A 14,731-nucleotide genomic window follows, 5' to 3' on the forward strand; every position below is an offset into this window, starting at 1 on the left:
CTTGTGGTCTTTGAACCAGAACATCAGTGTCCCCCGGCCTTCAGACTCAAAGAGAAATGTGGGTTCTCCCCAGGTCTCAAGCCTGTTGTGACCCTGGGTTCAGTGAGAAGTCCTGTCTCAATAAATAAAATGGAGAGTGATTGAGGACGACAATCAGTGATGAACTTTGACCTCCATATATGCACATATATGCACACACACATGCAAAAAAAGTATCTGTACGGACATGCCTTTGCACAACTCGAAAGGGGAATCCTAAGTTAAACCACTCTAAACAGGATCATTTGCACGAGAGACAGGTATATAGGATCTGCACCCCCAGCTGGTTCTGTTTCTCAAGAAAGGTGTAGGGACTGAGGAAGGAGCATACCATGTTAGGCCCGGAGCTCACCATCTATACCCATCAGCTTATTTAACCTTCCAGCCTGATGGAAAAAACCAAAAAGGTTCAGAGAAGTTAAGTAGTTTGCCCAAAACCACACAGCTGTGCTTGGCAGCACCAGCAATGACACCTAGTTCTAGGAGACATCAGACTGGGGGAACATCTCCCCAGACGCACACTGCCTGTGAGGCCTTCAGATGACATTCAGGTGGACAACTCTGCCTCATTCCATATTCTAATTACTACATCTTCATTTTTAACTCCTGAGCTCACAGAGCTAGCACTGAGGATACTATCAGTGTGGAGATGTGAGTCATTCAGAGGAAATGCCAAGTAAACTCCAGAAAAGATAATGCATTAAAAAGGCAACAGTGCAGTGCCGGGCCTGGTAGTGCACGCCTTTATCCCAGCACTCAGGAGGCAGAGGTAGGAGGATCTCCATGAGTTCAAGGCCACCCTGAGACTACATAGTTAATTCCAGGTCAGCCTGAATCAGAGTGAGACCCTACCTCGAAAAACCAAACAAACAAAAAAAAAGGCAACAGTGAGCCCAGCATGGTGGCGCACGCCTTGGATCCCAGTACTCAGAAGGCAGAGGTAGGAGGATTGCCGTGAATTCGAGGCCACCCTGAGACTCCATAGTGAATTCCAGGTCAGCCTGGGCTAGAGTGAGACCCTACTTTGAAAACAAACAATTTTTTAAGGCAACAGTGTGAGCTGGAGAGATGGCTTGGTGGTTAAGGCACTTGCCTGTGACCTTGAGCCACCACACCCTCATCCACACAATGGGAAGAGAGACGGCATCTGACTGCACAGAACTGGGGTGGACTGGACAGGACACAAACACACAGCCCTTACCAGAGTGCTCAGGTTCAGGGAAACAGGGCCTGCAGCCCTACAATACTCCCCCAACTTTGGCTGCAGTGACTGCTTTCCAAGGAGGAAGTACAGGTCATGCTCACTTGCCCCTTCTCTTTCCTGAATGAAGCCTGGCTCTGACCTCTTCAATGGGCATCCTCAACACCCAGCCAGACATCCACGGAGCCACAGGCAGAGTCAGGCCCAGGCAGTGTTATGGGCCGCAGGCACAATACTGGCAGGAGCCTGTACCATCTTACTTCAAGTCTAATCTCAGCTCAGAGACCCCTCCCTCACTTCAAACCTCTTCTCTCAGCTAGGCGGCTCCAGAATGCTCTGTCCTCCCTTGGCCATTGGGAGGCACAATATTAGGGCCTGGCCAACCAAAGCCATGTGCAGCCACAGCTGGGGTTTGCACTCTGTGTACGAAGCATGGGTTCATTCAGAACAGGTGCTAAGGCCATGCCCTCCTGTACTAAAATTTGGGAGGGTGTCTGGTTGCAAAAGCACATTGCTACTCTAAGAGAGGACCAAGGGAGGCTATAGCCATGACATAAGGTTAAGAACCAGACCCTGGTGATACTGTATTCCCCACTGCACTCAGAGAATGCAGGTCTGAACCACCACATATTGAAACAAATCCACCTCAGCATTTCATGAGCTGAAATCACATTTCGTTACTGCTTGAACCCATTTTGGTTTACATTTCCTGTCATGCATAGCAAAGATTAGGAGATGAAATCCCCCAGACTGAATTTTTAAGGTTTGCAGCCATATTTCATCAGACCCTTGATACTGAGTGGAAAATAACACCTACAGCAACTTTCATTTGTTACACAATTATTCTGTGTCAAACACAATGAAACACCACACAGTTCCTTTGCATCCCAGGTGGCATAGGAGGAAACCGTCACATGGATGTCAAGATGTCCCTAAAAAACAGCTTAAGGGCTGTAGAGATGGCTTATCACTTAAGGCACTTGCCAGCAAAGCCAAAAGACCCAGATTCAATTCCCCATACCCACATAAAGCCAGATGCACAAGGTAACACATGTTGCTAGAGTTTGTTTATAGTGGCTAGAGGCCCTGGCGTACCCATACTCTTTCTTTTTCTCTATCTGCCTCTTTCTCTCTCGCTCCCCCCAATAGATAAATAAATACATAAAATAAACTTAAAAAAAAACAGAAAAAGGAAAAAAATAGCTTTAATGTAGTTGGTCCCAGATAACCTCGTCTGGCACAACCCTGCTCCCCTGTGCTGGGCACACAAAGCCAAGAGCCTGCCACCCCTACCTGGTGCTGCCCACAGGAGGACTGGGCTCCTTGACCTTGGAGAATGTGGCCTCAGCCTCTACCTCATCAACCCCTGCCTGCAGATGCACCCTTACTATTTCTTTTGTTAATTTTTTTTTAAATTATTTGAGAAAGAGAAAAAGGAGTATGGGCATGCCAGGTTCTCTTGCCACTGCAAATTAACTCCAGATACATGCACCACTATGTGGATCTGGCTTTCAGTGTGTGTGGGGTGGGGGGTACTAGGGAACTGAACCTGGGTCTTCAGGCTTTGCAAGCAAATTCCTTTAACCACTGAGCCATCTCTCCGGCTCCCACACTTTTTCTTAAAGTGTTACTGAGTTTTAACAACTTGTTGAAGGAGGCTGAACAAACTAATCACCAGATGAGAAATGCTGGCACATTTACTCTGGCATCCTAGGACTGGGCTGCACTCTGGAGTCAGCCACCCTGTTGCTATCTGCAGTGAGGCTCCTGGTCTCGGCTCCTCATCTGAAATGAACATCACTGATACCAAAGAAGGTTTGTGTGTGTGTGTGTGTGTGTGTGTGTGTGTGTGTGTGTATGTGTGTGTGTGAGTGTTTAGGGTTGAGAATATACAAAGGAATTAGAAGAAAATTGGCTATGCAATTTTGGTTTCCTCTGACCATCAGTGGGAAACACAGTCTACTAACCCTTCTGGTCCTATAGCCTCTGGGCAGCAAGGACAGCTGCCTGGATAAGAAATACTGGTACTTTCTCATAGCCTGTCCCTATACTATGGTTTGAATCTTCAACATCCCCAGAAAGTCACAGACTAAATACGTGAACAGCAGTCTGGTGTGACTGGGAAAGTGTGGAACCTGTAAGAAGTTACTTAATCTTGCCACAGTTAGGACATCTGGAGATACACCCACTGTGGTGGTTTGAATTAGGTGTCTCCCCAATAAATTCATGTGTTTTGAATGTTTGGTTCCCAGCTAGTGGCAATTTGGGAGGTGGAGCCTTGCTGGAGGAGGTGTGTTATTGAGGGTGGGCTTAGGGGTGTTATAGCCAGCTCCCTTTTGTAGAGTTTGCTTACTCTCCTGCTGCTGTTGTCCATCTGATGTTGGCAAGGAAGCGATGTCCAGACTCTGCTCCACCATCTCTTCCCTGCCATCATGAAGCTTTCCCTCAAGACTGTAAGCCAAAATAAATAATTCCCTTCTATCAGCTGATTTTGGCAGGGTGCTCTGGCCCAGCATTGTAAAGGAGACTGTATCACCTATGAAGATAACGATGGGACCCTGGTGCTTTCAGGTCTCTCTCTTGCTTCCTGGCCAGGAGGTGAGCTGCCCTCCCTGCCACTGGCTCCCATCATGATGCCCACACCACCACAGACTGAAACATGTGCTGCTACAAACCTTTCCTCCTTTAAGTTGTCTCAGGTACTTTCTCACAGCAAAAACCAACCCAGCCACCTGGACCCTCTATCACTCAACTTAGTCCCAACATGCAAGCAGCACTTTCTTCTAAATTGATTCTTCTTTACTGAAAAGGTAATTTAAAAGGAAATCTTACACATACTAGTGTTAATAGAAAACCCACAGAGACATGCAGATGCAACCAGCATTCAAGACTGAGGTCAACTCTTGCCAGCAAAGGCCCTCAGAAGACAGGCAAATATTAAGAACACTAAAGAAACAGCCGCGGGCTAGAGAGATGGCTTAGCAGTTAAGGCACTTGCCTGTGAAGCTTAAGGACCCATGTTCGACTCTCCAGGTCCCACATAAGCCAGACGCACAAGGTGACGCAAGTGCACAAGGTCGCCCCGGTGCGCAAGGTGGGGCATGCGTCTGGAATTCCACTGCAGTGGCTGGAGGCCCTGGTGTGCCAATATTCTCTCCCCCACTCATTTAAAAAAAAAAAGAAAAGCAAAAGAGAGAGAGAAAGATCTGGGCATTTTGGCACACACCTTTAATCTCAGCACTGGGGAGGCAGAAGTAGAAGGATTACCATGAGTTCAAGGTCACCCAAGACTACACAGTGAATTCCAGGTCAGCCTGGCAAGGGTGAGACCCTACCTCGGCAGGGGTGGCGAGGGGAGTAGAAGGGTAGCTGCCAGCATGAGAGCAGGCATTTCAGTTGTACAAGATGAAGGTTCTTGGATGGGCAGCAGGGATGGAGTGCACACTGCTGACTGTTCTGGCTACCAATGAACTGGACAAACAATGGTTAGATGACCAGGACAACCCGGGGACGCAGGAAGTTCAGGCCAGAAAGTCAAAGTGAAAACAAGAGAGAGAAGTGAGAGTTGTGCAAAGAATGGGCAAGGGGGTTTGGTCTGACAGGCTAAGTCATCCCACCCTCCACACACCTGCTTGGGTCTGAAAGCAGAAGCCACCTCAGGGGCTGCCTGAGCCCAGGCAGAGTGGGCAACCCACAAAGGAAACAGGAAGAAAACAAGAGGGGCTCCAGATCAACTCAAGCCAAAAGACAGTCTAGTCACATCTAACTTCCTCTTGAATCTTTCTCTCAATTTTTTTTCTTTTAAACTGATTCTTCCTTTTAGAAAAGGTGCCTTGCTTCTACAGTCTACAGAGGGGAGCTGAGAAAGAGTACTTCCAGGCCCACAGCCAAGCTCAGCCCTGGGAACCATTGCCAGGTAGCCCAGAGGTCCAAAAGCACTTGATTTTTAGAAAAGCAAAGACCCAGAAAACCAGGCCTGACCTAACCTCACCCAGAACCTGACCTGGCAACCTCCTTCCTATCCCCTAACCAAAGCCCACAAGGTCTCACTCATGTGACCTGGCTCTGCCAACCTTTTCTAACCTCACTTCTGATAGCCTAACCTCACCAAATACACTTCCTCCAACAAGCCCCACCCCAGAGCCTCGGCAGTTGCTGTTCCCTCCAGCTAGAACCCACACAAGCCAGACTAGACTCCAAAGAATTGTGACCTGACCACTCTATAGAAAAACACACACACTCCATACTGGCTGCTCTTCTCTCAGCTTGATGCCCTTCACAGCCATGTTTAAGGGCATCATCTTACTCAGCTAAGTCCCACCATTAGCTATAAATTCCACCAACCTTGAATCATTTCCAGCTCATATAAAAAATCTCAACTAGGGGCTAGAGAGATGGCTTAGTGCCATATTCAAGGGGATGCATAGGTCTGGAGTTCGTCTGCAGTGACTGGAGGCCCTGGTGCGCCTTCTCTCTATATATATCTCTTTCTCTCTCTCTCAAATAAGTTAATTAATTAAATATATTTAAAAAAAAATCACAACTAGCTAGGTGTAGTGGTGCACACCTGTAATCCCACCACTTGGGAGACACAGATGTAGTAAGACTGCTGTGAGTTCAAGGCCAACCTGGGAATGCAGAGTAAGTTCCAGGTCAGCCTGGGCTACAGTGAAACCCTCCTCAAAAAAAAAAAAAAAATCCCAATAAATAAATAAAATAAAAAGTACAGCTACTTGTCATCTATTTGTTAAGTGACTCCCCAGCCCAGGAAGGAGTATCAGGTGTGACCAAGTCAAGACCAGGCCTGACAAGCATACCAGGCAGCTCCAAGGTACCCTGAAGAGGTTTTTAGGGGCAGGAAAGGAGAAGGGTAAGTGTGGGCTAAGCTCAGTACAACTGGGGCCTGAGGGGAGCCTTGCTAGGAAGGTTCATCCCCTACCTCATCAAGGGGAGTTCAGCAGGGCTCTCCACCCAAGAGACTGGGAGGTTATGCAACACAGACAGCCTGTGACTGACAATGAATAGAAACGCTCAGATTTTGGTCTCCCTTGCTTTAGGACAAGACAGCCCAAGGTACAGTTCAACTCCAGAGGGTCCTATGGATGAGCCCCTATCCTCTCCTTTACCCAACTCCACTTCCCAACAGAGCATCTCCTCAATAAACCACAGGCAGCAGTCTTGTCTCAGAAACAGCTAAGAGGAAACCAAAATGGTGGCTGCATTTGAGTAAAACTGAAAACCTAGGGAAGGATTTTTTTTTCTCAATTCTTCCAGCTTCTTAGTGCCATTTTCTATACAAAGCTATACCTTTAAAGGGAACTAATAAAATACCCTTACAAATAACTTTCAATGATGTAAAATATCTATGATAAACCTACGTACCTATTACACAAGCAGCAACACTGGCTGGATTCAACTGGATCAACGAACCTGGCAAATCAGCCCAAGAGGGCATGTCCCAGGTACACGAGGCAGGGAAGCAGGTCTGGCATTACCTCAGACTTGCCAGGCTACTCTACATGAGCTTGCTCCCATCACTTTCCTCCCTAAAGCTGATATTCCCACCTTAAATGTGGGCAGTTCAGATCAGATGATGTCTATAGTTTTCCCAGCCTGAAACTGTACAGTTATTTGATGCTACAAGTCAGGAAATAGGAAAAGGTAACCTTGAAGCCACTGGCTCAGGCATGCAATGATTTCAGTGCACCTGGAGCTCAGCAGCAAATTCAAAGGACAAGCAAAATTCTCGCAGGGCCTTGCAGGATTTAAATTTTCTTTGTTTTTCTTCTTAAAGACTTAACAATGAACTCCTCAGATAGAGGCCAGTGAGTACAGGTGACTGAAGCTACATGCCAAGTCTTAAAATAAATCTCCAAGGGAGCGTCTTCCAAAACTCCGGCAAGAGATGACTACATTCAGAATAGCATTTCTAAAAATAAAGAAAACATTCTCAGTGCTTGATTGACAGACCATCTTCCAGTGAAGTGAAGGGGAGTCTGCAACCCCCAGACCTCAGAGAAGGCGCACGTTAGCAATAAGAACTAAGGATCAGACACTGAACAACTTAAAGGTGTTTAGCATTTCCCTGATGCATCAAAAGTCAGGAAGGCTTTTCCCCTTCCTCCTACCAAGTAAATTAAAGCTGCCAACATCCATCAACAACTCTCAGAAAAGTGTACTGGGGAGGAGTGGGGGGACACAAACAAGGAAAATGGTTATTATAAAAACAGATTATAAAAACAGATGTGCACAAGCATATCCAAAGGGATGCACTTGAAGCCAGCTGTTTTTAATAACCAGCTTCCTCTATCTTGCCCATCTATCAAAAGAACAGGCAACTTTAACAAGAGAATGAGCATGCATCTCCTCTGAATATTAACCAACGGCTGATGCTCCCACACAGAACAAGGCTCCAGACAGCGATACAGAAAAAGCTCAAGTTCAGCCTGATACCAAACAGAAATACATACCTCCAAGTGCAAAAGCCACTGACAGGGCCAATCTGAACTTCAGGAGGTGCACTGGTGTTTTTCTCTTGGTATGTGCATATGGTTATGTGCACATGTGTGTATGCACGTTTGTGTGTGTGCATGAACATGTATGTGGAGGCCAAAAGTCAACTTCAGGTGTCTTTCTCAGTGGCTCTCTCTCTTTTTTTTTTTTTTTTTTTTTTTTGGAGACAAGGTCTCTTCACTAAGCATGGAGCTCACTAATTCAGTTAGACAAGCTAACCAGTAAGCCAGGGAAATACTCCTGACTCTGCAATGGTTACTGCAAGTCACCCCAGCTTTTACAGGGTGGCTGGAGATCTGAACTCAGGTCCTCATGCTTACACAGACCTTTTATCCACTGAGCCATTTTCCCAGCCCTTTTTAAAAAAAAAAAAATTATTTATTTGCAAGCAGAGACAGAGAAAAATGAGACACAGAGAGAGAATGGCACACCAGGGCCTCTAGCCTCTGCAAATTCCAAATGCATGTGCCATTTTGTGCATCTGGCTTTACAGGGGTACTGGGGAATTGAACCATGGTCATCAGGCTTGGCAGGCATGCCTTAACTGCTGACCCATCTCTGTAGCCCAAAATGTTAGATTTTGGGAGGGAGTGAGGTTGAGGTAGGGTCTCATTCTAACCCAGGCTGACCTGAAATTCACTATGTAGTCTCAGGGTGAGGTTGAACTCACAGCAATCCTCCTACCTCTGCCTACCAAGTGTTGGGATTAAATGCATACAGCCATTTTTTTTATTTACTATATTTTGTGAGGTTGAATTTACAGCAATCCTCCTACCTCTGCCTCCCAAGTGTTGGGATTAAAGGCGTACAGCCATTTGTTTTTAATTTACTATATTTTGTTTCTCTAAGACAAGGGTCCTGCTATGTATCCCAGACTGACCTTAAACTGATCCTCCTTGACCTTGATCCTCCTGCCTCCCCAGTGCAGAAAAGTCAGGAATACACTCTGCACCCTTTAGGGGGGATTTCAAAACCTAAATAGGTACAAGTGTCACCAGTAACCGAATGTGGGTCTAAGATCCGGGGGAATCATAGTTTACATACACATACAAGTAATATTAATGAGACTTTAAACACACACAGCTCTGCAGCAGCGTGCCAAACCTTAAGCCTCAGCCAGGACCCGACCTCGGGCCAAATAGGAAAGGTACAGTAACGTGCAGCCTAGCGGCAAGGACTCCTTTCCATCCGCCCAGAAGCAGGCAGGGAGACAAGGGTGCGGCCCGGTCACACCCAGTAGCCCGCGCTCAGCTACTGCACGCTGCTCCCCTCATCCCTAAACCCGATCAGGTCGGCCTGCCCTCGGCCAGGGGCATCTGGGGTGAAGCACCTCACTCCCTGGCCTCCCGTTTCTCTTTCTCAGGTGTAGGACGGGCCTGGGATCCTCTCATCGAAGGGCTGTGCGCCTCCCTGAGCGGCCCAACGAGCACGAGGTCTCCCACGGACGCCCGGCCCCCTTCTCCACAAACCCAAGCCCCACAGCAGTAGGGCGTCACCGGCAAAGCCCAAAACCCTGGGTGTCCCGGGCCGGAAGGGGGGGGTACCCCGAGATCCGCCGCACGCGGGGCCCTGCCGCCTTCCTCGCCCCCGATCCCCAACCCCAGCCGGGCCGGCCCGGGCCTCGCGCACCGCCCACACCGCCGCGCCGTGCGCAGCGGCGGCGACGCGCGTGCACGCCGCGGGGGTCACGCGCGACGAGCCGCCCGGGCCGCGTGCGTCCGTCCGTCGGTCGGTCGGTCCCCGCCGGGCTGGCGCGGCCCCGGGCTCCCGTGGCGGCCCCGGGCCTGAGCCGCCCCCCGCCCCGCGCACCTGCCGCGCCCGGCCGGCCCCCGCGCGCCTCACCAGCGGTAGCAGCCCTCCGACGCCTCCAGAGTGAAGTTCACGCGCGTGGTCCGCGTGAAGGGCAGCAGCACTTTGGGGATGTTGAGCTTGGCCGCCGCCGCCGCCGCGGGGCCGAGCGCCAGCAGCGCCCAGAGCGCGAGCCACAGGCGCAGCCCGCGGGCCCCCGCCGCCATCCTCGCCGCGCCGCCCGCCCGCTCGCCCGCTCCGCGGCGCCCGCTCGCGCCCTCGGCCGGCGGCAGGTGACAGGGGCGGGGCCGGGCAGGGACCTCCCGGCCACTTCCGGGGCCCCCGCGGCCGGCCGAGCGCGCGAAGGGAGGAGAGGCCCGCCCGCCCGCCCGCCGAGACCACCCCGGGGCGCGGCGGGGCGGGGCGCGCGCTCCCGCTTTCCCGCTCAACCCCCCCAGGGTCCTGGCGCGTGGTCTGACCGCCCCCGGCGCCCAAAGCCGAGCCGAGCCTTCCAGACTCGTGGTGCTCGTTCATCCCAGCCCCGGCCTGGGCCTGTGTCCGTGAACCTGGCCGCGGTGCAAGGACACATCTGGAATGCCGGGGTCCCTCATCCCAGTGCACACTTCACAGACTCTTGTTTTTTTTTCAAATTTATTATTATTTTTTTAATTTTTGTTTTGTTTTGTTTTTTATTTGTTTGAGAGCGACAGACAGAAAGAGGCAGAGAGAGAATGGGCGCACCAGGGCCTCCAGCCACTGCAAATGAACTCCAGATGCATGCGCCCCGTAGGTAGGCTAACGTAGGTCCTGGGGAATCTATCCTCGAATGGGGGTCTTTAGGCTTCACAGGCAAGCGCTTAACCGCTAAGCCATCTCTCCAGCCCCCCACAGACATTTTTATTGACAACTTCCATAACTGTAGACAATAATCCATGGTAATTCCCTCCCTCCCCCCACTTTTCCCTTTTAAACTCCACTCTCCATCATACCCCTTCCCCCTCTCAATCAGTCTCTCTCTCTCCTTCCCTCCCTCTCTCTCTCTCTTTTTTCTTTTCTTTTTCTTTTTTTCTTTTTTTTGGTTTTCGTTTTTTGTTTTTCAAGGTAAGGTTTCACTCTAGTCCAGGCTGACCTGGAATTGACTATGTAGTCTCAGGTCTCTCTTTATGATGTCATCATCTTTTCCTCCTAGTATGATGGTCTTGTGTAGGTAGTGTTAGGCGCTGCAAGGTCATGGATATCTAGGCCATTTTGTGTCTGGAAGAGCACAAGGAGTCCTACCCTTCCTTTTACTCTTACATTCTTTCTGCCACTTCTTCCGCAATGGACTCTGAGCCTTGCAAGGTGTGATAGAGATATTGCAGTGCTGAGCACTCCTCTGTCACTTCTCAACATCATAGTGCCTTCTGAGTCATCCCAAGGTCACTGCCATCTGAAAAGAGAAGCTTCTCTAACCAAAAGTGAGAGTAGCATTAATATATGGGTATGAACATTAAGGGAAGTGCTTACTGGGCAGCTTAATAAGCATAGTATATACATTTAGCTAGACACCAGCAGACATTACGCCTTAGGACTCATGACTACCCCTGTTGTAGGTTTTCAGTATCAGGGATGTATTCCCTCCCGTGGAGTGGGCCTCCATCAAATTAGAGAGCAGTTGTTTTCCCCATAATAGACATGACACCATTGTACCGGAAGTACCCATGATTGATGGGGTACTTAGGTTTCCACTCCCCAGCCAGCTGTGAGGTGGAAGGAGAGTGAGGCAAGGGCCACAGTCTCTTTTAAGGTTTTGAGGGCCTTGGGCTTGCCCCACTTCCACCTCTGCAGAGCTGGCCACCAGCAGGGCAGTGCTGGGGGGATTTCGTATCCCCCAACCCCATATTCTCTGTGCTGCACACTCTTTCCAGAAGCCCTTTGGGAGTTACTCCAACAGTCCTGTTTAGGGTGGCAATCCCACCAGAGCACATCTCACTCCCCACCCGTCCCTGAAAGGCAATATCCTGGGCTCATCTGCGTGCTGACACTGAAGATCTCCACTGATGCTGAATTGTGTGCTCTGGTTTGTAGCTGTCATGATCTACATGAAGGAGTAGAGCCTATAGGAACGTGAGCTTCCAGAGGTGTCTCTCTCTGCACTTCATCTGGTCCTGTGAAGGTCTGATGGGAGGTCAGGAAATTGGCCGGGCCAGGGTGCACAAGCCCTGCTTGTGTGATACTGCAGGAAGTGTGTGCTATCTTGTAGCTAAAAGGGCACACATTGATGCCCCTGAGTGATAAGGAAGGGAAAGCTAACTTTCAGTCAGGCTCAGGAAAGCTTCTTGGAGAAGATGGCCCCTGGAATAGATATGAACACCTCACTGAACCAAAGAGAGGCCACTCCTTCAGAATCCTGGGGCTTTGGGATGTGATGGACACAGTATGGCTTCAGAATCTCAAAATTTGAGGGCCCTGGACCAGAAGGTGAGAGAGAGAGATTTCTCTAGCAATCACAGGACTTTCTGGAAAAGGGATAGTCTTTGCTACACAGAACCAGGTGCTCTGGGAGGGCAAATTCTAATGGCTTCTATTCTTAGAAGAAACAGAAGTAAGTTCATAGAAGAGCCAGTCCAGGGGAACATCTGTGAAGAAATATTCCTCTGTGTTTAAGATTATATATTCTTTTTCTTTCTTTTTTGAGGTAAGGTCTTGCTCTAGCCCAGGTTGACCTGGAATTGGTCTTCAGGTTGGCCTCAAGTTCACAGCGATCCTACCTCTGCCTCCCAAGTGCACCACCATGCCCTGCTTAATTACATATTCTTATTTCCTGTGCTGAAGATCAAAGCCAGGACATTATACATGCTTGATACTATTCCACTGAGTTACACCCCTGAGTCCTTAATGATTTTTTTAAAGATTTATTTTTAATTATTTATTTATTAGAGACAGGGAGAGAGAATGTGAGAATGGGTGTGCCAGGGCTTCCAGCCACTGCAAACAAAACTCCAGACACAGGTGCCACCATGTGCATCTGGCTTACATGGGACCTGGAAAATTGAACCTGGATCCTTAGGCTTCTCAGGCATGTGCCTTAACTGCTAAGCCATCTCTCCAGGCCTTTAATGATTTTTTTTTTTTTTTTGAGCAGATAATATGGTCAGATGTTGGAAACTGAAAAGGTTCAAAAGGGATCATTGTGAAAGAGATCTTCCACATTCTTCCATCTTCCCTTTCCCATTAGTGTCTTCCAGAGAATACACAGAGTAAACTTAAGAGAAACTTTATGCAAACACATGTGTATATTCCTTGCCAGACAGGTAAGCAAATACATAAGAAGGTCCAGGTGGGCACAGGGGTCAGGAGGTGTCTAGTCTGTTGGGATCATGTTCCCTGTGCTTGCATTCCCAGATCTTCTGGTTATTGAAAAGTTACTGACACGGATTTTTAAATGAAACATCGTGGTTGTAAATAGAGGCAACAAATTTATTAAAAATAAACATGTTCTTGGAAATTTATCCTGAAGAAACAAAAACTTATGTTCACATACCCCATATGTGATTCATGAGTCCAACCCAGATGCACGCAGCTCTAGGGTACTGCGTGGATGGAGGTGAAGCACCCTGGCACATTCATATCACGAAATGTTATTCAACAGTAAACAGGGATGGGCAGCTGGCATGTGTAACAGCTTGAAGGAATCTCTGGAATTCTGATGACAGAAAAGTTTTTTAATATTTTATTTATTAATTTGTAAGGGCAGGAGAACAGATGCACCAGGGCCTCCTGCCCCTGAAAATGAACTCCAGATACATACAATACTTTGTGACTTTGTACATCTGGCTTTACATGGGTACTGGGGAATTAAACACAGGCTGTTGGGTTTCAAGCAAGCACCTTCAACCACTGAGCCATCTCTCTATCCCATGTAGAAAAGTTTTTTAAGGTGACTGGTATAGTTTAAGTATGCTTCAGTCTTCCCCTAGTCCATTGTGACTTGAGACTTGGTCTGCAGGGTAGCATTTGATGGAAAGTACTGTAGACTTTTAAGAGGTGGGACCTAATCTGGGGACATACCTTCAGAATGGACTAGGGAACTGCAGTGTCTCTTTCTGCTTACTAACTGAAGATGTAACCCTGAGATATTTGCACCAGTGTCATTTGCCATTCAGTGTGAGGGCCTCACTAGAACTGAACTAGTGCAGGTACAGGCCCTCAAACCTCCAAAAGGGCAATTTAAACTAAACCTTTTCTGGGTTGGAGAGATGGCCCAGTGGTTAAAGGTGCTTACTTGCAAAGCCTAACAGCCAGGTTTTGACTCCCTAGTACCCATGTAAAGCCAGATGTACAAAGTGGCATATGTATTTGGAGTTTATTTGCAGTGGCATGAGGCCCTGGTGTCTCCATTCATTCCCACACACTCACTCTCTCTCTGTCTCTGTCTCGCCCTTTTTAAATTTTGATTTAAATAAATAAAAATATTAAAAATAATAAACTTTGCAGGGTGATGCACACCTTTAATCCCAGTACTCAGGGGCAGAGGTAGGAGGATCACTGTGAGTTTGAGGCCAGCATGAGACTACATAGTGAATTCCAGTCTGGGCTAGAGTGAGACCTTATCTCAATAATAATAATGGGCTGGAGAGATGGCTTAGTGGTTAAGGCACTTGCCCGTGAAGCCTAAGAATTCATGCTCAACTCTCCAGGTCTCACATAAGCCAGATGCACAAGATGATATTATTAATAATAAACTTTTTAGGATATTAGCTCTGAGCTTTCTATTGTCATAACATAAAGCTGACTAATATTGTTATGTATTATACAGTCTTTTATGTATTCTATTGTTGAAATAAAAATATTAAAGAAAGGAAAATAGATGAGTGATTGCCAGGCTTTGGGGATGGTTATGGTGGTGATGAGGGTAATATGAGTGATAGAACTGTTATATACCTTGACTGAACAAGAAAATACCACCACTGGCGAGATAAGGTAGGGTACATGAGACTTCTGTATTGTTTCTTACACAAGTACATGAATCTAGAGTCATCTAAAAAGAGCATAAAACAAAAGAAAATCCATGTTTTATGGTGCATGCTTGTGATCCCAGGGTTGTGGTTTCTAGCATTATCTAAGGAGGGGAAAAATAAGTTTAATTGCACAAATAAAACAGCAAGCAGCCAAGTGTGGTGGCACACGCCTTTAATCCCAGCACTCTGG

The 14,731-nt window shown here is 48.0% G+C and overlaps 1 protein-coding gene across 1 annotated transcript in view; it reads right to left on the reverse strand.

Annotated features, from left to right (window-relative positions):
* Positions 1–9,768, reverse strand: part of Nup210 (nucleoporin 210) — a 106,341-nt gene extending 96,573 nt beyond the window's left edge. The window contains exon 1 of the mRNA XM_045152547.1: positions 9,596–9,768. Coding sequence (XP_045008482.1) covers positions 9,596–9,768 — 173 coding nt within the window. The remainder of the gene's footprint in view (positions 1–9,595) is intronic.
* Between the last annotated feature and the right edge of the window lie 4,963 nt (positions 9,769–14,731).

Source organism: Jaculus jaculus, chromosome 6, assembly GCF_020740685.1.
Source record: "Jaculus jaculus isolate mJacJac1 chromosome 6, mJacJac1.mat.Y.cur, whole genome shotgun sequence".
In the NCBI taxonomy this organism is placed as follows: Eukaryota; Metazoa; Chordata; class Mammalia; order Rodentia; family Dipodidae; genus Jaculus; species Jaculus jaculus.